The sequence below is a fragment of the Salvelinus alpinus genome, chromosome 39 (assembly GCF_045679555.1).
Source record: "Salvelinus alpinus chromosome 39, SLU_Salpinus.1, whole genome shotgun sequence".
NCBI classification, from domain to species: Eukaryota; Metazoa; Chordata; class Actinopteri; order Salmoniformes; family Salmonidae; genus Salvelinus; species Salvelinus alpinus.
The window spans coordinates 4,499,777-4,526,721 of NC_092124.1; the positions used below are offsets into that span (position 1 = coordinate 4,499,777).

The 26,945-nt window shown below is 42.7% G+C and overlaps 2 protein-coding genes across 3 annotated transcripts in view; one reads left to right on the top strand and one right to left on the bottom strand.

Annotated features, from left to right (window-relative positions):
- Positions 1 to 412: 412 nt before the first annotated feature.
- Positions 413 to 9,341, bottom strand: LOC139566836 (N-acyl-aromatic-L-amino acid amidohydrolase (carboxylate-forming) B-like). 2 transcript variants are annotated; one of them, XM_071388155.1, is made up of 7 exons: positions 9,068 to 9,340; positions 7,924 to 8,153; positions 7,079 to 7,274; positions 5,754 to 5,847; positions 5,506 to 5,613; positions 3,632 to 3,760; positions 413 to 822 (listed from the first exon to the last, which is right to left on the bottom strand). In XM_071388155.1, the coding sequence occupies exons 2-7, from the start codon at positions 8,148 to 8,150 to the stop codon at positions 638 to 640; spliced, it is 939 nt and encodes a 312-aa protein (XP_071244256.1). In that variant the 5' UTR covers positions 8,151 to 8,153; positions 9,068 to 9,340; the 3' UTR covers positions 413 to 637. The 2 variants fall into 2 exon arrangements, with proteins under 2 accessions (XP_071244256.1, XP_071244255.1); XM_071388154.1 differs by lacking the exon at positions 413 to 822 and having other exon boundaries at positions 3,501 to 3,760; positions 7,924 to 8,150; positions 9,068 to 9,341.
- Positions 9,342 to 17,018: 7,677 nt separating this feature from the next.
- The window catches only part of LOC139566837 (neuromedin-K receptor-like), a 29,230-nt gene continuing 19,303 nt past the window's right edge, over positions 17,019 to 26,945 (top strand). The window contains exons 1-2 of the mRNA XM_071388156.1: positions 17,019 to 17,891; positions 26,425 to 26,613. Of these exons, the coding sequence (XP_071244257.1) occupies positions 17,524 to 17,891; positions 26,425 to 26,613 (557 nt within the window). The 5' untranslated portion in view covers positions 17,019 to 17,523. The remainder of the gene's footprint in view (positions 17,892 to 26,424; positions 26,614 to 26,945) is intronic.

The window sequence follows — 26,945 nt, forward strand, 5'->3', positions numbered from 1 at the left end:
TCTGCACCAAGAAGATGCCTCCAGGACTCCCACCCCAAACACTCAGTCTTCATCTGACGATACCTCGACGACCAAGCAGTCATCCTCCCGAACCATCACTTCCCATCGACCTCCCTAAACCATAATGACCTTTCAACCACTGCAAACCATTAAGCTCCTTGAATCATCCAGGGTTCCTCTCGATGCTGCGACACCACCTCTGACGATGCCTGCCAAGATCCATTCCACAACCACCTATCAGTCATCCAACTTCATGGCAAACTCGAGCTCATTTCTGCATGACGTCATTCTGCATTCATACCGTTGTAACCTTTTCCTGCATTAAACTATCTCAAAGGTGTCGTCTGTACCTAGAAAACACCAGGTTAAACGGAGCAGTGAAATGCAACATTACATCACTATGAAGACAACAAAAAATGGAAATGTTTAATTGACATACTAGATTATTGCATTGAACTGTGCATAATTTCACATACAGTATTCCTGAGGTTATTTGGGGATGATAGAAAACAATGGAATTAAAAATCAATTGAAAATGAGGTTAGACTAGTTAGTGCTTCTTAAGGTTCTGTGTGTGTGTTTTCCCTTTAATTCTCTCACTCTTTTTAAACTCTTTGTTCCTCCCCCTTTCCCTTCATCAATCTCTCTTCACTTGCAAGGGGGGTATAGTGACTGTCATCTTTCGTGCCAGGTGGAAGGCAATACTCTTCTCATAGTACGCACACTCGTTCACAAAGAAGGGATGGAGGACTTCTTCCCCTTCGTACTTAAGTATCTCCCCAGAAAACATCAGGAACATGGGATCTCCCGGATGGAGGAGGCCAAAGATTCACATCAGCATGCTTTGCATTTAGACAATGACTAGGTCTATGCTGATTTTCACTAACCAAATGCTAACTGTTCCGTTACTCTAACCCTAACAAGCTGTTGCAGTTGATAGTTTGGGCATCTATAGACCAGAATCAAATCAAATGTTATTTGTCACATGCGCCGAATACAACAGTCAAATGCTTACTTACAAGCCCTCAACCAGCACAATGCAGTTTTAAGAAAATACCCCCAAAAAAGTAAACGAAAAATTAAGGAGCAGCAGTAAATAACAATAGCGGGGCTATATACAGGGGGTACCGGTACAGAGTCAATGTGTCAATGTGCAGGGACACCGGTGTCGAGGTAGTTGAGGTAATTATGTACATGGAGGTAGGGTTATTAAAGTGGCTATGCATAGATAATAAGAGAGTAGCAGCTGTGTGGGTACAAATAGTCTGGGTAGCCATTTGATTAGCTGTTCAGGAGTCTTGGCTTGGGGTAGAAGCTGTTTAGAAGCCTCTTGGACCTAGACTTGGCGCTCCGGTGCCGTTTGCCGTGTGGTAACAGAGAGAACAGGCTATGACTAGGATGGCTGGAGTCTTTGATCATTTTTAGGGCCTTTCTCTGACACCGCGTTGTATAGAGGTCCTGGATGGCAGGAAGCTTGGCACCGGTGATGTACTGGGCCGTACGCAGTACCCTCTGTAGTGCCTTGCGGTCGGAGCCCAAGCAGTTGCCATAACAGGCAGTGATGCAACCCATCAGGATGCTCTCGATGGTGCAGCTGTAGAACCTTTTGAGGAGCTGAGGATCCATGCCAAATCTTTTCAGTCTCCTGAGGGGGAATCAGTTAAATACCCAAAGAACGTTGTACCCCGTCGCCTACCTGTCATTGTGGGTGTATGCTAGTGTCCTGAAGTTCATAGGGTTACATTTCAGTAATTCCCTACAGGCCTATGTACCAATGAAGCTTAGCTGCGGGAAGATATTTTGAGTTGGGGTTGCTAGAATGGGGGGAATCCCCTTTATAATAAAGCATTTCATGCACCTATAATCACATTTGTGTACCGGCATACAGTTGAGCAGACAGTTTCAGGATGTCCACACATGGGGCTATTTTTTAGCAGGGTCTGAAAAAAATTGCCTTTTATAAATGCATTTAATGCAATTCTAAATAATTTTCATGATAGAATACATTTGCAGAATATTTCTTTAATACCCCACAAATGTCCAAATTCAGGCTACTGTGCAACGAGCTATTCAGGTAGGATGCAATTTTGGAACTTTATTAAAAAAAAAATGTATTCATAAGAATTTCTTTTATCATTATTGTATATCATTGTTATTATTGTATGCTTATTTAGTCATCTAAACCAGTTCTTTAAAATATGATAAATGTGTTTTGTTTCATTCTTTTGAGACATTTGTTGGCTAAATGAAGTTTGATCTGTCTTTTGAATTATGTGCTCAGTATTTAGTTAAAGATATGTTATAAGTAAGCCTTTCGTAAAATAAATATCATTAGCCTATTGCTGTCATGTGTTGAGTACGGTAGGCACTAGCCTTTCTTGGTCCTTTCTGCAATATAGACTGTTCAAAACTACTGTGAAGGTTTAAACTAGTTTTTTACGTTATATCATACAGTGGACACCTAAGCCCATGCAATGCTCTGATGCATTTAGTGCACAAATCTCTGACAGCTGAACAGTGAGGTGGACAATTATTGTTTTAGGAAACTTAAAACCAATAAAACAACATGCTATAAAGTTTAGCATTTTGCTAAACATGGAAACACAAGGAATAGTGTTTTTGTCATTTGTTATAGGCTGTTTTTAAGGACATGTAATGTGGCTCATTTGGCCAACATCCATCGTTTATTGATGGCGCTGGCTGCGTGGGTGGACGATCTAATGCGTTAAGCACCCAATGCATATGAATGATCGGTAAATTTCTCAAATGTCCGATAAATAAAAATCTTCCCAATAACTCGTCCGGCGCCAAATTCTGATAATCGGAAACCCTGATATGTAGTATACTGCATACAGTATATAGTATAGGCTACAGTAGGCTACAAAATAAACTTCCCAGTGACACTGATTCGCCCAAAGATGAAGATGAAGCAGAGGCTACTCACTGGTGATGGCCGATGAGCTCGTGACAATATCTCAAGATAAGCTACTTTGAAAAACAATGCTGTTCACTCAGAATCACTCAAAAGTTGTTAGGAATTTTTCAACAGTTGGCATTTTCTTTTCGAACGGTAGACCTATGTTTTTCTCCAAATTGTATTTTGAAATTTGTGAAAGGCAAACTGGCAGCTGTAACCAACCATAGAAATATAGTCCAAAGATGACAGTCCCCATTCATGTCAGGACTGGCAGTCATTGCTAGTGTACCTATGAGTGTAACAGTCAAAGTGCCATGGTTAGAGGTTCCAAAATCCTTCCATGGATTATATCTACAGTATGGCCACAACTCAGAAAGTTGTTTTATACTTGGCTCGCATGCTGCCCAAATTGCATAGGTCCCAACTGTAAGTGCTTGTGATAAAACTTAATCCACAACTATTTTTTTAGAAGCTATTTATCCTCTGTAACTAAATTATGCTCTCTGATTTAGTATTTTGAATAATTTAATTTGTCTGTCCAGACAGGAGTAATATATATTTTTTGTTGGTTGCCTAATTATGACTAAATTATTTAAATTTATCAGAGGGTGCTGCAGCACCACAGGCACCCTTACTTCCCGCAGCTATGCATTAAAGGGTTCATGTACAGGACTTTAACCGACTGCAGCTAGATTAAATTATATACAAGTGCAGAATGTTCCTGAACCTGTAGTTGGGGATGTATGGCAGCAGTGATTTGATTGGTCTCTGGGTCTCTTGGGTAGTATACACTCTTCACAAAGGTGTACACATCGTCCACCTCGCCACCTTCAAAGGCACATCCTGATAAGATGAAAGAAGGTTTGTAATTGGTTAATGACTAGAATAGAATCTAAAATGTAATTTCTCTTGAAGGGGAACTTGTCTTGATATGGAATCATGTAGTAACCAAAAAATGTTTTAAACAAATCTAAATATATATTTTATATTTTGGTTTCTTCAAAGTAGCAACCCTTTGCCTTGATGACAGCTTTGCACACTCTTGGCATTCTCTCAACCAGCTTCATGAGGAATGCTTTTCCAACAGTCTTGAAGGAGTTCCCACATATGCTGAGCACTTGTTGGCTGCTTTTCCTTCACTCTGCGGTCCAACTCATCCCAAACCATCTCAATTGGGTTGAGGTCAGGTGATTGTGGAGGACAGGTTATCTGATGCAGCACTCCAACACTCTCCTTCTTGGTCAAATAGCCATTACACAGACTGGAGGTGTGTTGGGTCATTGTCCTGTTGAAAAACCAATAATAGTCCCACTAAACCAGATGGGATGGCGTATCGCTGCAGAATGCTGTGGTAGCCATGCTGGTTAAGTGTGCCTTGAATTCTAAATAAATTAATTACAGTGTCACCAGCAAAGCACCCCCACACAATCACACCTCCTCCTCCATGCTTCACAGTGGGAACCACACATTCGGAGATCATACGTTCACTTACTCTGCATCTCACAAAGACACGGCGGTTGGACCCAAAAATCTCAAATCTGGACTCAACAGACCAAAGGACAGATTTCCACCAGTCTAATGTCCATTGCTCATGTTTCTTAGCCCACCAACTCTCTTCTTATTATTGGTGTCCTTTAGTAGTGGTTTCTTTGCAGCAATTCGACCATGAAGGCCTGATTCACACAGAGTCCTCTGAACAGTTGATGTTGAGATGTGTCTGTTACTTGAACTCTGTGAAGCATTTATTTGGGCTGCAATCTGAGGTGCAGTTAACTCTAATGAACTTATCCTCTGCAGCAGAGGTAACTCTGGGTCTTCCTTTCCTGTGGAAGACTGTTCTTTCTCTTTTCTTATTTGAGCTGTTCTTGCCATAATATGGACTTTGTATTTGACCAAATAGGGCTATCTTCTGTATACCACCACTACCTTGTCACAACACAACTGATTGGCTCAAACGCATTAAGAAGGAAAGAAATTCCACAAATTAACTTTTAACAAGGCACACCTGTTAATTGAAATGCATTCCAGGTGACTACCTCATGAAGCCGGTTGAGAGAATGCCAAGAGTGTGCAAAGCTGTCATCAGGGAAAAGGGTGGCTACTTTGAAGAATGTCAAATCTCAAATCTATTTTGATTTGTTTAACACTTTTGTGTTTTCCACATGATTCCATATGTGTTATTTCATAGTTTTGATGTCTTCACTATTATTCTACAATGTAGAACAAAAACCCTTGAATGAGTAGGTATGTCCAAACTTTGACTGGTACTGTACATATACATTATATAAAAGAGCACAGGCCAGTTACAGTACACAAGATAGAAAAAAATACTCAAAATACAATAACCATAAATGCAGTGAAGACCAACAGCATAGTGTTGAATGGTAGGCCCATGTGCATGAAGCAAATCTCATGGTATCTGTTCCTGGTACAGGGGAGCTAGATGCTTGTAGGTATGAATTATGTTTATGCTATTCTTGTTGTTGACCAAGGCAGTAGACTTGGTAACGATGATCGAGGGTTGTGTATTCTGTGTGTAGGGGATGTGAGGGGTCAGCAATGTTTACCGTTGATGGGAGTTCAAGTACCTGAGTTGAAGCACTGGACCCAATCTAGTGTCTGGTCGACCGCCTCCTTCATGATGTTGAAGATGTCGGCTCTGACCACACCATGGGGTTGAGGTCCCACCTCTATCGCTGTGGAGTGACACCATCAGAAGGAATACATTTGTCATGTAAATGGGAAAACATACTGAAAACACACTGGTTTCTTATGACAGGAAGAAGATTGCATGGTGTGTTTCCTATGAACACACAGCACAAGCACAAAGACTTACAGAAGCCATGCTTGCCCAGGGAGTCCTGAGAGTAGGCATCAGCTAGGGGTAGATCCAGCACGATAAACCTCACGGGCGCTGAGGTTATCTTCCTCTGAGAACACAACAGATGAACTCTTTACACTCCAGTAGAACCCAGATTATAGCAGTCAGATGATGCCCTTCTCCTCATAGAAACTGGGTCAGATGGTGCATGCACTTCCCCTTTAAGACAGCAATCGAGTCATGTTGAAATTATACACTCCAATCAGATTATTAAAGTCCAACCAGCATTGTATCTGTAGCTACATTTCCATCCAATTGGCAACAGATTTTCATACGAATATTCTAAAATCCGCATAAATAAACTATGCCAATTTCCACCCAAACAGACTTGTTGCAGATAAAAAAAATTGTGTGTGATGACATAGCGCAGACAAATTTTACTTCTTCGCAATGTGTTTCCATCACATTTTCAACTCTACAGATTTTTTTTGTGACAAAACTATCTGTAAAATAGCAAATGTACCTACTCTGTTCTTGGCACTTGCACTCTAGCCAACAGCACTGCACAACAGCTCGCAGATACAGATACAACCTGTAGGCTAGTCTACATTATATGAGATTTATTTGTCAAACGGCAGTCAAGCATCGATCATCATGTCACCAGATAAAGACTCTCTATGTTTATTGGAACGGAGCATCAAGCTCATCACTGTGCACTTTCACCAACCTGTGAAGTTCATCATCATTTATTCAAATCTGTTACCTAACAAACTGCATAGTTTTCCGAGTCGTAGTGAGAGGACCACACACCATATCACCGTGTGACTCCAATTGTACTTAGACATGATGGTTAATATATCAATATTTGCACTTTAAAGGTGATCCTATCAGATCCCATCATATTGAAGGAACAAATGATCTGTCGGCATTTATACGTTGTACTGGAACTTCCTGTTTCCATCACAGCTGTCATGATTTTTCTATCACACAGTGTGACTTTACTCGCTTAAAAATTGTGGATGGAAACATGGTTAGAGACAGCAACAGACGCAATCATTTTCTTCCCCTTCCAGACAGCAATGCTTCCAATCGGCATGTTGTCTCAATGACAGCAACAGTCAGATGAACCATCCACTTCCCCTTTAAAGCAGATCAATCTTTAATCCATTTTAATCTAATGCTCTCACACCAAAACAGAATAAGATACACTTTTGACCCTAGAGAGCATATTTGATGGCCCAAATTGGGGGCTGGCAGTACTAAGGACAAGGGGACGTTCAGTTTCCCTTGTCCTTAATTTTTTCCTTTATTTCATTGAATTGAACTGAACCTGTGGTCACCTGGATTTGTCTATAGATGTGCATGATGACCCAGTCTTGGACAGAGTAGGAGATGAGACTGAGGCCCATGTTGGCTGTGGTGTTGTGGAGGTCACACACCAGGTCCATGGCCCCCACGTTGCCCTTGGGCCCCAGTAGAGTGTTCAGCTCCTGGGCTCGCCTCACCTCGTACGGGGTGGCGTCCGTCACAGGTGAACTAGGGAGGGAGAGAGAGGGGGAGGGACGTAGAGAGAGTGAGAGAGAAGGGAGACAGAGAAAGAGAAGAAAGGTGCATCGCCTTGGCATGGGAGAATGCAAACGACTCGTCTTTTCTGGTGAGAGACTGAGATGAGGAAGTAAATGCCACCAACTCTTTGGGATGCCATCCCTTAGCTCTGTAGGGTTGAGTAAATCTGGAGTATCAATTAAGTACCAAGAATGAATATGAATTATGATATAGTCCCATTTATGCAACAACTGGACTAGACTGTTCAGATAGGTGGTGGCCTTGGTGGCCAGGTACATACCAGGCCAGGCTGCAAGATCCAGAATGTTCCAAAACAATATCCAAAGTTATCTGGAAATGTTGCCATGACCACATTATTAATTTACGGACTCCACGGTGGAGGGATATATTACATTAAAGCTATAGTGTGTATGCTTCCATGTCTCTTTACAACGCATTGTGTAGTTATTGGCTTCTTTACATAGTTGTAAGATCTCATTTCTGATTCATACAGTTCACACCTGAATAGTACATTTTCCGACAGGTCCATACTTGTACATTTGTAGATGAGGTGAACGATCCCTTTATGGATCACACTGATTGCATGTACAGTTTCATTTGTGCTTATGGCAACGTTTACCTGAGTATGGCGTCAGTGAAACAGCGGTTGAGGTCCGTGTCGGTGTATCTTTTGCACACTTGGACGGCACGCGGGTTGGATATGACCGTGGTCAAGGTCGCTGACCCTGCCTTCTCCAGCTTCTGCCTCTGCAGCTCCCTCACCAGGTACACACCCGACATCTCGTTGCCATGGGTACCGCCGCAGAGGGCGATGCGGGACAGTGCTGGGAGAGAGACTGGCTCCATCTGCTGAACAGAGGGAGAGAGAGAGAGAGAGAGAGAGAGAGAGAGAGAGAGAGAGAGAGAGAGAGAGAGAGAGAGAGAGAGAGAGAGAGAGAGAGAGAGAGAGAGAGAGAGAGAGAGAGAGAGAGAGAGAGAGAGAGAGAGAGAGAGAGAGACGAGACAGACAGACAGACAGACAGACAGACAGACAGACAGACAGACAGACAGACAGACAGACAGACAGACAGACAGACAGACAGACAGACAGACAGACAGACAGACAGACAGACAGACAGACAGACAGACAGACAGAGAGAGAGAGATAGAGGGGGGGATTAGAGGGAGAGAGACATATAGTAAAGTAATAGCCAAAGTGTATCCAAATAATAATCTTTGAGCTCTCTATCACATCACTCATTTCCAGGGCCGCCGGCAAACACGTGGTGAGCATGCATTTGCCTCAGCACTTTTCACCACATCTGATTTAGTTTAAGGGTCCGATCCTTTTTTTCCCAATTTTCTCCTAAAATGACATACCCAAATCTAACTGGTGTGTTTCCTGTTGTCCTTTGCAGAGGCTTGAATTGTTAACCTGTGTGTTTGTTTCATGAGTGAGTTTTCAAGACTTAGTGGGGGTTTTTTTCTTTCAAGTGTGATCCTGCGGCTACTGTTAATCAGTAAAGTATTTATGTTCATCCTTAACAACTGATTCCTCGTCTGGTCTCTACTCTGCACCTGGATCCAGCCTCACCACGTCACAATAACGTGTCCTGAACTTTAACACTCTGTCATATAAACAGACCCGCTTTGTTTGTCTTCACTGTGCCAGAAAGCAGGGGAAATCAACATTCCAAAGAAACAGGCTAGCAGGAAATGTAACAGCTGATATACCAGTATGTGTTTTCCAGCTACTCAGAAAAGTGTAAGGCTAACAGTCTTACCTTGCGGTGTAGGTGAAAGTTCCTTCCCTGGCTGGGACTGCAGTTTCCCTGGTCCTGTCTGACCAAGTTATGCTGAGCAGTCAGCAAACTTTGAACATTTTTACTAGCCCGGACATGTGTGAGACAAATTTCACAATCTGTAACCTACACCAGGACCTTTCAATGCCAGAGGCAAGAAAGACCAGACACACACACACCAGACACACCAGACACACACATACAAACAAGCGCAAACTGCCAATTTTCACAGACTGAACTTTCTTTGATCTATCCCGCCCTTCTTTCCCTCGCCCTCTTTCTGGTGCCTCCTTCCCCGTTAAAGTAATTTTCAGATCAGATTTCAGTTAGCGACATTTATGATGTAGTAGGAACTCCCTCTGCTGGTCCTAAACCACTGCAGTACAAAGTGCTGAGAGATAGAGAAAGAGAGAGGTAAGACATTGGTCGTGATCTTAGCCATCATTCATAACTTTTTCATAAGTTGTTAGGTGCAAGGTTTGTGGCGGGTGGTGGAAAGGAAGGTATGGATGAGAAAGAAGGTTTGTAGGGGGTGCGGGAAAGGAAAGGATGGACGAGAAAGAGAAGGTCTGTGGGGGGGGGGGTGCGGGAAAGGAAGGAATGGATGAGAAAGAGCAGTTTCTTGGACGACTGCGGCTAGGGAAGTAACTCCCAACAACGGTCCTAGAGCAAAATGCAAATTCAGCAATCAACATATCTTTAGCAACACAATTGGTGTCTAGTGGTGCTTGTAATTCATAGGTTGTTACTGTGTAATTACCTTTTCAGTGTCATTTTGAGTAAATACTTCGTCATGTCTGTACCGTACAATAAAGTGCTACCAAAACATATACTTTCCCCGTGTCAACTAATAACATTCTAAAGTGGGTGTGCTGTACCTCTAATGTTTTCTTCATTTTCTTCTTCATTGCCCTCCCTCTTCGCCTGTTTTGTCCTCCTTTTCCATCTTCCTTTTGTCTCCACCCCTCTCTCTCACTCTTCCTCCAAAGCTGTAATTAGCCCACTAATCCTGTTGGGTTAGTCAATCACACATAAGACTCAAACAGGACAGGAGAGATTAGGAGCTGAGGTGGCACCACATGTACCAGAGTGGTGGAGATTTCTTCTTCTTCTTATTATTATTATTCTGTGGTTGCCCCATGGAGAGTGAAGAAGTGTGGTTGCCCCATTGAAACTTTGGTTGTCCCGTGGAAAGCACTCTGCTTTCTTCGTAGACGTGTGTCATGACGGCCGGCATGTGATTTCTGTGAATCAAATTGGTCTGGACAAACACACACACACACAAATCAACGTTTATTGGTTGCATACACAGACTTGCAGATGTTATCGCGGGTGCAGCGAAATCCTCATGTTTCTAGCTCCAACAGTGCAGTAATAATACCTAGCAATACAAAGAAATACACACATAATCCAAAAAGTAAAAAGAAAGAAATATCAGAAGGAGCCCTTTCAGAGTCTGGAATATACACTATATACAATTAAAATATTTCATTACATTACACAACAGATTTGGTATTTGGTATTTTATTAGGATCCCACGACTGGACACTAATCAAGATTTGACAAAACTAGAGCTTGCAGAACTTGCTTTTTGGAGTGTGGTGTCAAAAAAGCAGAGCATCTCTTTATTACGGCTGGACCTCTCCCCATCTTTACAACCACTGAATCTATATGTTTTGACCATGACAGTTTACAATCTAAGGTAACGTCAAGTAATTTAGTCTCCTCAACTTGTTCAACAGCCACACCATTCAGTACCAGATTCAGCTGAGGTCTACCACTTAAGAAATGATTTGTACCAAATACAATGCTCTTAGTTTTAGAGATGTTCAGGACCAGCTTATTACTGGCCACCCATTACAAAACAGACTGCAACTCTTTGTTAAGGGTTTCAGTGACTTCATTAGCTTGGGTTGCTGATGCACATATGGTTGAATCATCAGCATACATGGACAAACATGCTTTGTTTAATGCCAGTGGCAGGTCATTGCTAAAAATAGAAAAGAGTAGAGGGCCTAGAGAGCTGCCCTGCGGTACACCACACTTTACATGTTTGACATTGGGGAAGCTCCCATTAAAGAAAACCCTTTGAGTTCTATTACATAGATACAGTTGAAGTCGGAAGTCCCGGAGGACAGGCAGCGTGCCTCCGATGATGCGTTGGGCTGACCCCACCACCCTCTGGAGAGCCCTGCGGTTGCAGACGGTGCCTCACACACACACAACCTGCAGCACTCTGATGAGAAAGACATAGGCTACTAATTGTGCATTAGTTGACCAATCACAAGGCACGGCAAGTCAGTCTAATACCCCAAAATGTTGGGGTGTTATGATACTGATGGTTTCTCGGAAATGATGGCTTCTACAGTTGTGGCTTGATGGAGTATAGCTCCATGTAGATGTCGAGTTGGGGACAACTGTAGCATTTCAGCTAAGACGGAACCTAACCCTTTTCCTAACCTTAACCTCACTCTCCTAACCTGCTGTATTAGTTCTCCTAACCTGCTGTGTTAGTTCTCCTAACCTGCTGCGTTAGTTCTCCTAGCCTGCTGAGTAAAGTAACTTCAGCCACACTGGCAAATGCCTGCTCACCACGTGTTTGCCTGCAGCCCTGATTTGGAGAGATAAGGAGATATTGGATTGATACTGTGCACTCTTCTGTAGTGATGCTACTTTAAACCACATGGGGGCAGTAGAGCTGCAAAGATCAATGTGTTTTCTGGGGACCAATGAAATTGAATGGTGACATTTATTATAATATATATACACTACCGTTCAAAAGTTTGGGGTCACATAGAAATGTCCTTGTTTTTGAAAGAAAAGCACATTCTTTTGTTCATTAAAATAACATCAAATTGATCAGGAATACAGTGTAGACATTGTTAATGTTGTAAATGACTATTGTATCGGGAAACGGCTGATTTTAAATGGAATATCTACATAGGTGTACGGAGGCCCATTATCAGCAACCATCACTCCTGTGTTCCAATGGCACATTGTGTTAGCTAATCCAAGTTTATAATTTTAAAATGCAAATTGATCATTAGAAAACTATTTTGCAATTATGCTAGCACACCTGAAAACTGTTGTGCTGATTAAAGAAGAAATATAACTGGCCTTCTTTAGACTAGTTGAGTATCTGGAGCATCAGCATTTGTGGGTTCGATTACAGGCTCAAAATGGCCAGAAACAAATAACTTTCTTCTGAAACTCGTCAGTCTATTCTTGTTCTGAGAAATAAAGACTATTCCATGCAAGAAATTGCCAAGATCTCATACAACGCTGTGTACTACTCCCTTCACAGAACAGTGCAAACTGTCTCTAACCAGAATAGAAAGATGAGTGGGAGGCCCCGGTGCACAACTGAGAAAGAGAACAAGTACATTAGAGTGTCTAGTTTGAGAAATAGACGCCTCACATGTCCTCAACTGGTAGCTTCATTAAATAGTACCCGCAAAATACCAGTCTCAACATCAACAGTGAAGAGGCGACTCCGAGATGCTGGCCTTCTAGGAAGGGTTCCTCTGTCCAGTGTCTGTGTTCTTTTGCCCATCTTAATCTTATATTTTTATTTGGCCAGCCTGAGATATGGCTTTTTCTTTGCAACTCTGCCTAGAAGGATAGCATCCCGAAGTCGCCTCTTCCCTGTTGACGTTGAGACTGGTGTTTTGCGCATACTATTTATAAATTTATACTTTACTAAACTGTCTGATTCTAGAATAGGCTATGTAAAAAAAAGTAGTAAAACCAACTTTATATTTTGTTTCTGCATTACTATATGGAGAATAATGGAGCTGGAAGGACATGAATTGACCCACATTCTTGTTTTTGTGGACGAGGCTGGGTTCAATTTGGCCAAAGGCAGGAGACGTGGCCGCAATCTCATTGGACACCGAGCCACAATTGGCACATCAGGCCAACATGGGGGCAATATTACAATGGGTGCTGCCATTTCTGAGAATGTTGTGAGTGCACATATTCCACACATTGGGCCCTATAACACACAACTTCTCCTGGTCTTCCTAAATACACTTTACAGAGACCTAATAACAGAACACCAAAGAGGTTTAGTTAGACCAGATTTGCCAAATTATGTAATTGTGTGGAATAATGTCAGCTTCCACTGAACCAACATTATTAGGGAATGGTTTGCTGTGCATGAAAGGATAACAATGGAGTTCCTTCCACCATCCCCCCCATTCCTGAATCCGATAGAATAGTTGTTTTTCAGCATGGAGGTGGAAAGTATTTGACTATCGGGCACAAGATCAGATGTCTCTGTTAGATGCCATGAATGCTGCTTGTGAGGACATCACAGGCGATCATTGCAGGGGATGGTAGCGCCGCGCAAGGAGATTTTTCCCCCGGTGCATCGCAAGGGAAAACATCAGATGTGATGATGATGAAAATCTCTGGCCAGACCAACAAAGACCGACAGGATGTTCACCAAGAAGATGGGAACTTGTAGTGTTACGTAGTGTGAGGAGGTAAAATGTATAGTTTTTTACAAAAGTACTGCAGTTTTTTTTATTTTTCTGTTCACTATATGTGACTTTACAAGTAAGAAATATGTAAAAATGGACATGCAAATGTGAATTTTCTGTTTACATGTAGCACATTGCTACAAAAATAAATGTTCTGTGTACATAGAGATGTGCATATCCTTTTTCTGTGTAGTACGGTATTGTACAGTATCGACTTTTCCCAGTAAACATTTACCTACTGTTGAAATTGGTATCTAAAAACCTCAATGTGATACACAATAGCATTCAGCTAGACAAAACTGACCTTCTTGTATAGTACAGTAAGCAGTCAGTGTCAACAAAAAAGTAGAACAAAACTAGTATTTGTACATAAAACATTTCCAGCGCTAACTGCCATGGTGAAAAAACATCTAAACTTTTTAACCAGTACGGCTCACACGATGACAAAACAACTTTTCATTTTGGTGGCATTGGCCAATTTACTGACAAAATAACTAGGTTTTGAAGCATGAATTGAATGTTTTGGGTGAGTTACTACATTTTGCAGACATGCGATAGAGTTGTGATGTCCCATAAAACAGTTGTGACAATTGCACTTACAGTTTAGAGAATGTTAAGACTGTTTCAAAAAATGAGCCAAAGCGATTGAGTAACTGTAATATCCTATTGGTGAGAGACGAATCTCTACTCCTCTCCTACACAGTTCTAGAAATGAGGCAGGTCAAAGGCTATGGTAACAACCTCTTACCAGCCATCCAATTCCAACTCCATTTTCTCCCAAGGCTAGCTATCCTTCTCCTTTGATAGACCATGCCACTTATACCAAGTGGACTGAAAGGACCGATTGAACGGTCATTGTGTGAAACCCCTCTGGCAAACAGAATTCAGAACAAGACAGAATCAGACTCAACGTCCCCTGCTGTCGCAATCTGTAGAATGACAGACATTAAGAATAGTTGAGGAATAGATGAAGCCATTATAAACCGAGCAGAGCCTTGTGGTTAAGTTTGCATTGTATTATTTGAAGAAGAGGGAAAAGAGAGAACAGATAGACATTGAGCATCCTAATATGTTCATATGAATTGCCTTTTTTAGGTCTTTTGTGTAAAGTATAGAATGTGTGAGAGATTTGAACTGTTCCATCTGTCCCTTTTAGAGAATGGAATACAATAGAAAAGAACACAATAAAATAGCTTTCTTTTTCCTGTGCGGGCCCGCGAACTTCTTGTTTGGAGTAGTTCATAAACAGTCAATTGGGGAGTGGTCCTTGAGAAGGGGTTGAGGGATAATCACTAACCTATAGGCAGAGACGAAGAGACTAAGCGAGAGGCAGACCAAGTGGTGATTTTTTTGTGTGTAGAATTTGTTCAACAAAAATGTGTGTTACTAATTTGCTAAGTGAGGCTTATTTGATCGAATAGAAGTTTCGGAATCTGTAGGCTGTTACAAATGCACTGATATAAGTGGACCCGCTTGGCATCTCGGCAACTTTGAGAGAAATTTTTTTATATCGGAGTTGTGTCTGTTGTTCACACACATATCTGCCCTCTCATTGGTTAGAATGTTCCCACCTGATCTCGCTTCCTCCTATCTGCCTTTCCGCCTTTGTGACAATGACTCCCATTGTTATTGCAGAGACAAGGATGCCTGCAGACAATGAATATCTGATGTTGGCGCCCCTGTGTGCGCGCGTGTGTGTGTAACCGATGTGAAATGGCTAGCTAGTTAGCGGTGGTGCGCGCTAATAGCGTTTCAATCGGTGACGTCACTCGCTTTGAGACCTTGAAGTAGTGGTTCCCCTTGCTCTGCAAGGGCCGCGGCTTTTGTGGAGCGATGGGTAACGATGCTTCGTGGGTGACTGTTGTTGATGTGTGCAGAGGGTCCCTGGTTCGCGCCCCTCTCGGGGCGAGGGGACGGACTAAAGTTAAACTGTTACACGTGCATGCGTGCAAGTCACCCCCACTCTATTCCCACACCACCAGAAGATGTCCCTTACAGCTCCCCTTACGTAATCCAGCTAGGAAGGAACGCAGACTGTTAAATGACTCATTAAAAGGGGCACATCAGGTGTAATCGTGCATAATTGCTCGGGGAACCCACCAGGAGAAGGGGAGAGAGAAAACTAATTGGCCTGACTCCCTCAGCAGTGAACACATGTGGTCGGGGACATTAATGTCCTAACATCAGTGTGGCGTCACCTTTTCTACTTTTTATACTGAGCATGTAGATCAGTGGATAAAAAGCACTTTCCCACCTGCCTCTGAATGTGTCCCAAATAGCACCCTATTCCCTATATAGTGCACCACTTTTGACCAGAGTAATGCACTAGAATGGGAATAGGGTGCCTGTCACGAGTTCCACCGAAGTCGGTCCCTCTCCTTGTTCGGGCGGCGTTCGGCGGTCGACGTCACCGGCCTTCTAGCCATCGCCGATCCACTTTTAATTTTCCATTTGTTTTGTCCTTGTCTTACACACCTGGTTTCATTCCCCCCAATTACTTGTTCATTATTTAACCCTCTGTTCCCCCATGTTTGTTTGTGAGTTACAAACCAAACCGGAGCATGTCTTTAACCATTCAAATGTTGGTTTGGTTATTTCTGTTTGTAAAATGTTTCAACATTATTTTTCTTCATGCTCCGGTTGGTTTGTAATACGGTCCGTTATTGTGGGCTCGTATTATTGTGTTGTATTTGTGAATATTTGAGTAAATTACGTGTATGACTCATATCTGCTGTCCTGTGCCTGACTCCTCTACACCAGCTACACACAGGCACTATTACAGAGCCGTTTGGGATGAAGCCTAATCTGTCCTTTCCATACTGCTGAGGGTGCTCGGTGGTTTGGATGCTGTTGAATACAGAGGGGGGGCTGTGGAGTTTTTGGATAACGTGACTTTCGTTATGAGATACAAGTTGATCAGTCACAACGGAACATGATCTTCAAAGCTGAAGCTTCAAAGACACATCTTGGTTTGGTACCCTGAACGTTTGACTCATTGTTTAGAATGAGTGCATTAGGATCAACGACTCATTCCACCGAGAAAAGGTTGACATACAGTGAGGGAAAAAAGTATTTGATCCCCTGCTGATTTTGTACGTTTGCCCACTGACAAAGAAATGATCAGTCTATAATTTTAATGGTAGGTTTATTTGAACAGTGAGAGACAGAATATGGTCTATTGGGAACTAAATTAATTTAGGTGGTAAGGCCTTGGCAGATCCATCTATTGAAAATCGATCTTGGAAATTAAGAGAGTCATTTAGGGTAAAAGCAACGCATTTTGGAGACACTAGACACCTTTATCAAATATGACTGTTTAATAAACTTAGTCAATAAACTTAGATGTTCAATACTTGCAGTGACAATGACAAAGTAGCATTGATCACGGAGATGTCCCACGAGTGAAATTAACGACTCAGTCAATGGAGGCGACAGATGCGGCAGAACTTTCATCAGTTCCTGATGCGTGCATGTCGTTTATCAGGATTATTTAAGGCATTTCTAAGTGACTCGCCATCAAATTCCATGCTTGCCATATGTTTGTGTCTCGTTTGTATGGAAGCGTAGCTGAAGGATCTGCCGTTTTCAACGTGTTGCGCAGTTTCATTCGGATGCATTCAAGAGAATGAATGAGGATGCTATTAGAAAGAAGAACTGTTCGAATATAATCGGTCTCCTATTTAAGTAGTAGCCTATCCTATGGATCAGAAGTTCCGCGCTCCTCAAGTGTCAATTATTTATTGGAGTTGTCACTGGACATGTTGTTACGACTGTCCCCCAAACGCGTTGGCCCTGTATTTACGGGAACAGCAATATAAATGAAGAGGGACTGAACGTGACGGTATTGAGCAGAGCATTTGCGCGTCTTGGTGCGCTGCGGAGTTGTGTGCCAATACAACTGATGCCACCTCCAGGCATTGAATCCAAGTAAATCTCGGCAGGGAGACTAGAGGAATGGCTGCGGCAAACAACGGATCAAACACAACTAGGACCTTTACAAATCAGTTTGTACAACCGGCTTGGCGCATCGTGCTATGGTCGGTCGCGTACAGCCTTGTGCTGGCCGTGGCGGTTTTTGGGAACCTGATAGTGATTTGGATCGTATTAGCGCACAAGAGGATGCGGACCGTGACAAACTACTTTTTACTCAACTTGGCTTTCTCTGACGCCTTAATGGCCGCGTTCAACACGTTGATTAATTTCATATACGCTGCTCACGGCAATTGGTACTTTGGAGAATCCTACTGCAAGTTCCACAACTTTTTCCCTGTCACAGCAGTGTTTTCAAGCATCTATTCAATGTGCGCAATAGCAGTCGACAGGTGAGCTCTGGAGACATCAACTTCAATCTCTAACATTTTATTAAATTTGGTGAAATGCATTGTATTGACCTATATTAAATGTGTCAATTTATTTTTATGTATTTAATGCTAGGTCGGTTTCATGAATAATATCCCAATGTACTGATTCTATAATCAACCCCCTTAAATTAAATAAGAAAAAGGTAGGCCTAATGGTATAACAAGTTACCTGATGTTGCTCAGATGCCATAATTTCCATACATCATGATAGTAGCCTGTTATGCATGCTATGTATGCGTACAGGTTATTAACGCACAGACACACAGAGACATGGGAAACCAACCCTCTCCTTACATTCTGTCAAAATGACAATGAATGAACTGAATGTAGCTTTTAATGCACTAATCTGACCAATAAAGATCCTGCAACACAAAGTGCGTCCCAAATGGCTACCCTTTTCCCTATTTAATTTCACTACTTTTGATCTCTATGAGTGCTGGGCAAAAGTAGTGCACTATAAAAGGAATAGGGTGCCATTTGGGATGCAGACAAAATGAGAAAACAATTGAGGTTCTTGAGGATTTGATCAAGCATTTCATTACTCAGTTGGTGTATAAAAGAGCCAGATCACCTCTAATGAGCTCCACTGTGCACACAACCTATCATTATGGAGGGACGTGCTGATTAAATCATTAAAATGGAGTACCTGCAGTGAAATAATGTCTTTAAGTGCCAAGAGTGCTTATATGAACGCTATACTCACACCAACACACAGACACACACGAGCGAGCAAGCGGCCCCACATACACACACGCACATGTGCGCACACATGCAAACGCAAGCAAGCGTGTACACACGCAAGTACACACTTGATTTACCCTGCTTTGCCAGTTTTCCTACAAAAGTTGGTATTCATCCATTTTGAACTTGATGGGAAGGTGTGTATCTCTATGCATATCTAAGACCATGCATACTCAGAACTTATGTTGGTTGATCAATTGTATTGCAAGCAAATATTGTTATTTTGGGGGAAATGGAGGTGTTTGATGCACGGAAATTATAATAATTAATGGTAGGCTAATAAAACATTAAAATGTAGACCTATATAAAACAGATGCATTTGGCTTTGGTAAGAAAATGACATAGCAGTATCTCGCCTAATAGCCTATATTTGCTTTAATTATATATGCCTAAATCATAACAGGGCACGTCTCTACTTTTCTGACATAACTGGTTTATTCCCTGTATACAACAAATATTAGGCTACCATTTATCCATCGCTCATTTAATTGCCAACCATGCTCAAAAGTAAATAGGCCGGTGGCCTATGACCGTAACGGTAGGCTTTAGCATGGCTGTGCGATAGGAGCACAACATATACAATTTAATCTCAGAGCCTATACCAAGGCAGGAGATAGAAACACAATCATGTATGGATAAACAAAATATTGAACAACAATTTGTCTTTTGCATAGAAGTGTGGGCTGTAGGCAGCGTGTACTTTTAAATTGTTCAATAGACAATCTTCCAGAACGTGTTTGCCACTCGCTATAGGCGGATTAGGCATGCGACCCATCCGAACCTTTTTTAAATGTTTTCCTAAAATGACATACCCAAATCTAACTGCCTGTAGCTCAGGACCTGACGCAAGGATATGCATATTATTGATACCATTTGAAAGGAAACACTTTGAAGTTAGTGGAAATGTGAAATGAATGTAGGAGAATATAACACATTAGATCTGGTAAAAGATAATACAAAGAAAAAAAAAAAATTTGTTTTGTTTTTATGTATCATCATCTTTGAAATGCCAGAGAAAGGCCATAATGTATTATTCCATCCCATGTACAATTTAGATTTTGTCCACTAAATGGCCACAGTGTATGTGCAAAGTTTTAGACTGATCCAATGAACCATTGCATATCTGTTCAAAATGTTGAATCAAGACTGCCCAAATGTGCCTAATTGATTTATGAATGGAATTTTCCAAGCTGTTTAAAGTCACAGTCAACTTAGTTTGTAAACTTCTGGCCCACTGGAATTGTGATACAGTGAGTTATAAATGAAATTATCTCTGTCTGTAAACAATTGTTGGAAAAATTACTTGTGTCATGCACAAAGTAGATGTCCTAACCGACTTGCCAAACCTATAGTTTGTTAACAAGAAATTTGTGGAGTGGTTGAAAAATTAGTTTTAATGACTCCAACCTAAGTGTATGTAAACTTCTGACTTCAACTGTATGTTTATGTCCAGGAATGTTCATGTTACTTACAACCTCATGCTAATCACATTACGTTAGCTTAAGCCCCATGGGGGGGGGCACCGATCCTGTAGAGGTTAAAAAAGTCTAAACATTCTGCCCACACCTCTACAGAAACATCTGACGATTTCAGCAACGTAGCATGTGTTGGATAGATGTCTGAAGAGATTAAAGAAGACAGAAATGCAAAAAGTGTTCCACTTTTTCAGAATTCACTCAAATAACAGTAGCCTGCTAATAATTTGGCACAGTGCATTATTTATGACCGTTTTATAACCTTAACATCAAAACATAAATGAGGCCCCAGGTGTCTGGAGGTCAATTTGATACCTTTACAAGTTGTGTTGCATAGTAGGACTACAGTCCAACATCTCTTTTCATCTCACTTTGAAGTTAGTCAAAGGAGTTAATCTGCACCTGCATGGGCATGACCACGACCTGAATACTTATAGGCCTACTGTGGGCCTGATACACACAATCAAAGACAGAACACACACAGCACAGGTATAGACTCGGAGACGGACGGACGGAGACAGACAGACAGACAGACAGACAGACAGACAGACTGTAACGGCTGTCGTACTCTTCTTCCTCTGAAGAGGTGTAGCAAGGATCGGACCAATACGCAGCGTGGTAGGTGTCCATGTTTTAATAGGGAAAACTGAACATGAACACAAATACAAAAACAATAAACGTGAACAAACCCGAAACAGTCCCGTGTGGCACAAACACTGACACAGGAAACAAACACCCACAAACCAACAGTGAAAACAGGCTACCTAAATATGGTTCCCAATCAGAGACAATGAATGACAGCTGCCTCTGATTGAGAACCATATCAGGCCAAACTAGAAAACCCCACATAGAAACAGGCAACATAGATAATACCCACCCAAGGTCAGAAAAGTGACACACACAGACAGACAGACAGACAGACAGACAGACAGACAGACAGACACAGACAGACAGACAGACAGACAGACAGACAGACAGACAGACAGACAGACAGACAGACAGACAGACAGACAGACAGACAGACAGACAGACAGACAGACGTAAGGTAATGACAGGATGAAACCTGACAGTCTAGCAGTAAGTTCTGGGGAAATGGAATCTTTGTTTACCGAAAACCAAACAAACAGCACTGTTGAATCCAATTAAAGACATACTGGGAAGAGTCAAACAATCATAACTAGCTCCACATGGGGCATCCTTTGTAATGAGTACCTGAAAGCAATCTGAAGTTGGGCACAGACACAGACACAGACACCCACATCACTATCCTAGCGGTGGCCGCTCCAGAGAAGATTGGTATTTTATTTACTGTTTGATTTGACATCGTACTATTTCAACCTGCCCTCTGGCTTTTGTCAAGAGGCGCTTGTTTTATTCACGTTCGGGAAAAAATGCAGTTGTACAACAAGACATTTCCCACTGGGTACAGATGTACATTCAATGTCTATTCCACGTTGGTTCAATGTAATTTCATAGAAATTATGTGGAAATTACGTTGATTCAACCAGTGTGTTCCCAGTGGGTCCTGCACACTAAATTGTATGCGTTAACCTTAGTCAGGGCATAAGCACTACTCAAAATAAAAAAGTCTAACCTCTCAAGCAAGCAGTGTATGGAGGAACAAAATACCAAATCAACCATGACCTTTGAACTTTGGCCTAATAACCTTTCACCGGAGATGGAAGAGGAAGCGAGACATCTCACTGGGTCCTTTTTTCTGGTTCATATACAGTCAATGACCTAAGTAGACCAGACCCAGGAGGCGATCGCATTGGTGTCTATGGGAGAGCCACCCTTTAAGTAGACCGGAACTGTGTGTCAGAGCTGCTAGGAGTACTGGGTGGAGGAGTCAAGCGCAGAGAGCAGGGATTCAAGAACGTGGATTTATTTTCCAGTAGACAAGGAAAAATGATCATGCCCTAAACACACGGGCGCATGAAAATACGAGTCCAAAACACAGGACTAAACTGTCCAGAAAAATTCATAAATCCAACAATACAATCCAACACCAAATAACAGAAAACAAGCCCGCACAAAAGCCAGCGGGCTTACTGCCCTTAAATAGCCTACCCACAAAACTAAACTCAAAACAGGTGTACCCAATCAGCCCAAACTAACAGAAACAAAAAGAATAGAATCGATGGCAGCTAGTAGGCCGGTGACGACGACCGCCGAGCGCCGCCCGAACAGGAAGAGGCACCATCCTCGGCGGGATTCGTGACACTGTGACAATGTTTTTTAATGGTAAACGGCTTGAGTAAGACATCATTTATCCACCATCTTTGCTTTCACCCCCTGACTGACCTCTTGAACTGTTTTAGAGATTGACGGACAGGGTCTGGTAGTGCTCCAGTTCTCCCTGTCAGAATAAGCAACAGAGGACTTGGAAAGCATATCAACTCCTGTAGAAATGGCACTATGGTTATTGTGAGTAACCTAATTCATGTTCTTTTAAAGCCGCCTTTTAGTGAGTTTATACAAATTGTCATGTCTTACCATTCTGATAGATTGGAGAAAAACGTGGTTGTAACGTTAATAATTTGGTTGTTATTCTATTGGTTACCTCGAGGCAGATGCCCCAGGGGCAGAGTGGCCCACACTCATTGATGAGCGCAAAGTTGATTGCATATTTTTCACTGAAACATGGCTGTCTTCAGACTGTAGTGCCGCTCTTGTTGAAGCCTCCCCCGGACTACAGCTGGGGGGGACAGCCTCCATTTTTACTAATGCTCTCATCTGTAAGGACATTTCATTTCATCATGCTATACTGTTTAAATGTCAGTCACCAGTGTTGGCTATAACCCTGTTTAGGCCACCAAAGCACTGTCACACTTTTTTTAAACTGATTTCTCTGAACAATTGACTGTTGTTCTTGAGAACTATGATAAAATCATTGTGTTGGGCGATTTTAATATTCATGTTGACAAAGAAACTGACTCTAAGGCCATTGAATTTATTAATCTTTTGAGCCCTATGAACTTTATCCAACATGTTACTGGGCCCACCCGTAACTGCGGCCATACTCTGGGTAACACTGAACGCATTATTAAGAAACACTATCTTACCTCTGAAGTTGCTACAGATTTTATTGAGTGTATGAACAATACACCAGCACCTATTCTGCCTTCCTCTTGTGATGATTTAGTTGATAACTTGATGCCATAGCTCCAGTGAGGTGATCCATGGCAAGAAGCCTCCAGTAATGATCCATGGCATGAAGCCTCCAGTGATGATCCATGGCAAGAAGCCTCCAGTGATGATCCAAGGCACGAAGCCTCCTGTGATGATCCATGGCACGAAGCCTCCTGTGATGATCCAGGGCACGAAGCCTCCTGTGATGATCCAGGGCACGAAGCCTCCAGTGATGATCCATGGCACGAAGCCTCCTGTGATGATCCGTGGCACGAAGCCTCCAGTGATGATCCGTGGCACGAAGCCTCCAGTGATGATCCGTGGCACGAAGCCTCCAGTGATGATCCGTGGCACGAAGCCTCCAGTGATGATCCGTGGCACGAAGCCTCCAGTGATGATCCGTGGCACGAAGCCTCCAGTGATGATCCGTGGCACGAAGCCTCCAGTGAGGATCCGTGGCACGAAACCTCCAGTGAGGAGTTGTGGCACGAGGCCTCCAACGAAGAACGTCAGTCCGGAGCCTCCAGCAATGCCTTCTAGTCCGGAGCCTCCAGCGACGCCCTCCTGTCCGTAGCAGCCAGAGTCTCCCTCCTGTCCGGAGCAGCCAGAGTCTCCCTCCTGTCCGGAGCAGCCAGAGTCTCCCTCCTGTCCGGAGCAGCCAGAGTCTCCCTCCTTTCTGGAGCAGCCAGAGTCTCCCTCCTGTCTGAAGCAGCCAGAGTCTCCCTCCTGTCTGGAGCAGCCAGAGTCTCCCTCCTGTCCGGAGCAGCCAGAGTCTCCCTCCTGTCCGGGGCCCGCTGCGAGGGTCCCCGGTCCAGGGTCGGCGGTGTGGGCAGTAAGTGGGCCAAGACTAAGGTGGAGCGGGGTCCACGTCCCGCGCCAGAGCCGCCACCGCGGTGAAATGCCCACCCAGACCCTCCCCTATAGGTTCAGGTTTTGCGGCAGGAGTCCGCACCTTTGGTGGGGGGTACTGTCACGGCCTGACCTTAGAGATCCTTTTTATGTCTCTATTTTGGTTGGTCAGGGCGTGAGTTTGGGTGGACATTCTATGTCTGGTGTTCTATGTTGTCCTTGTTTTGTATTTCTATGTGTTTGGCCTGGTATGGTTCCCAATCAGAGGCAGCTGTCTATCGTTGTCTCTGATTGAGAACCATACTTAGGTAGCCTGTTCCCACCTGTATTTGTGGGTAGTTATTTTCTGGTTAGTGTGTGTCGTCACCTTATAGAACTGTTCGTTTGTCATTTTTGTTGTTTTGTTCAGTGTTCAGTTGATTGATTAAAACATGAACACTTACCACGCTGCACCTTGGTCCTCTTCTCCTTCTCTCGACGACGTTCGTTACAATTATTCAATAGTGCTAGTGCTATTCTTGACCACTGATGGCCGGATAAATCCTACCCCCATAAACCTATATGAACTTTCCTCCACATCTAAATGTGATGAGTTTGTGGCATATTTCAGAGATAAGATAACAAACATTAGGCTGGGAATCAGTCAAGCAAGACCTGATGAGAAGTGTGATGGTATGTGCCCTAGCCTAACACGCAAAGGCACTATGGAGTTATTTTACATGGTTAATCACTCCCTATTTCACAGGCACTTTCCCCACTGCACTAACAACTGCCATGGTGAAACCCCTTCTGAAGAAAAGTAATCTAGATTCTTCAGCTCTTAGCAATTTTTTGGCCAATCTCCACCCTTCCAGAAATGGTTTTTTTAAACAGCTAAATTCTTTTTTTAAGTGGCAACTGTATTTTTGATATCCTATCTGGTTGTCTTGCCCGCCAAAGCACAGGGACAGCCTGAGTTAAAGTGTTAAATGATCGTAGAGCCAACACAGATGCTGAACAGCCTTCTGTCCATGTACTCTTTGATTTAAGTGCTGCATGATAATGTCCTTCTGGACACACTGGAGAGGTGGGTTGGTCTCTTCCCTCTAGTTCTAAATTGGTTTAGTACCTATTTATCCGGTCGAGAGTGAACCACTCAGAGAAATGTCATATCCTATGTGGCGTTCCACAAGGTTCGATTTTGGGTTCAGTACTGTTCCGTTCATATATATATATATGTTTCCCCTTGGCAGCGTTATCAGAACGCACAACATTGATTTTCACAACCACGCAAACAATACACAGCTTTACATTTCTGTGTCACCAGAGCATTTTAGCTCCACAGATAAATTATTAGACTGTATTAGTGATTTAAATACTTGGAAGGCTCACAACTTCCCCCCCAGCTAAATCAAGACAAGACCGAGGTACTTGTAATTGGAGCCAAAGCACACAGAATCTATATATATTTAATTCATATTTTAATATCCATATTAATATTTGAATTCACTGTCAAATAAGATAAAACACTAGCTAAAAAAACATAGGTGTCATTTTAGATTCTGAACTCAAGTCACACATTAGGAATGTGACCAAAATAGCTTTTACCACCTGAGGAACATTGCCAAGTTGCGGCCATTTCTATCTCAGGCTGATACAGAGAGACTCATCCATGCTTTTATTACAGCAGACTTTACTACTGTAATGCTCTCCTGTCTGGTCTACCCAAGAAAGCCATTGGCCAACTGCAAAACATACAGAATGCAGCAACACGGCCAAGCAGAGAGCACACATGACACCTGTTTTAAAGTCTCGGCGCTGGCTGCCTGTGCATTTAACAATACATTTTAAGATTCTATTGGTTTTTAAATCAATCCCCAATTGTGCACCCCAATACATGTCAGACATGCTTTTGAGTTATGTACTCAGGAGGTCCCTCAGGTCCTCTGGCCTTTTAACTATCCCAAAGCCTAGGACCAAGAGGCATGGAGAGGCAGCCTTTAGTTACTGTGCCCCCAGCCTCTGGAAAAGCCTGCCAGACAACCTGAGGGGCCGAAACTGTGAACATATTTAAAATAGATCTTAAAACACACCTTTTTTAGTTTTGCTTTTCCTTAGGGTGCTTTTTTAGTCTTTCAGTTTTAATTGTTGTTCTTTCGTTTTTTATACTCTTATGTTTGTTGTGTAGTAAATATTTCTGTTTCTACTTATTGTTTTTTTATTTATGTTTTTTTCCTGTGAAGCACATTGCGTCGCATTCATGTCTGAAATGTGCTATTAAATAAAGATTGATTTCATTTGATTTGACATCCCTGCAGGTACATGGCCATCATCCACCCGCTGAAGCCCCGGCTGTCAGCCACAGCCACCAAGGTGGTGATCGTGTGTATCTGGGCGCTGGCCGTGGTGCTGGCCTTCCCCCTCTGCTTCAACTCCACCATCCGTATCCTGCCCCGCCGGACCATATGCTACGTGGCCTGGCCCCGGCCCTCGGATGACTCCTTCATGTGAGTGAGACACTCCGGGCGCATCTCAATAGTCTAAAGTGGCTTCCTTGACTCACCTCCTCTTGTTCATCTTCACTGATCTGAAAACAGTTTTGGGCTGATTGGTAATGAAACTGTATAAGGTGTTCACGTTGCTGCTGGTGGTTTGGGTGTGGACTACCGTGGTGATGTATCAATAAGAGTTGGAGATACACTTCAAAAGGGCTAATTCCCCGTTTATTAATAGACTAAAGAACATTGCTAGGATAAGTATGCTTTTCTCTAGGAATCAACAATAGAATCACCTTACATATCAATGTAAGGCAGGGTTCTTTCCCTAATTCCTGGAGAGC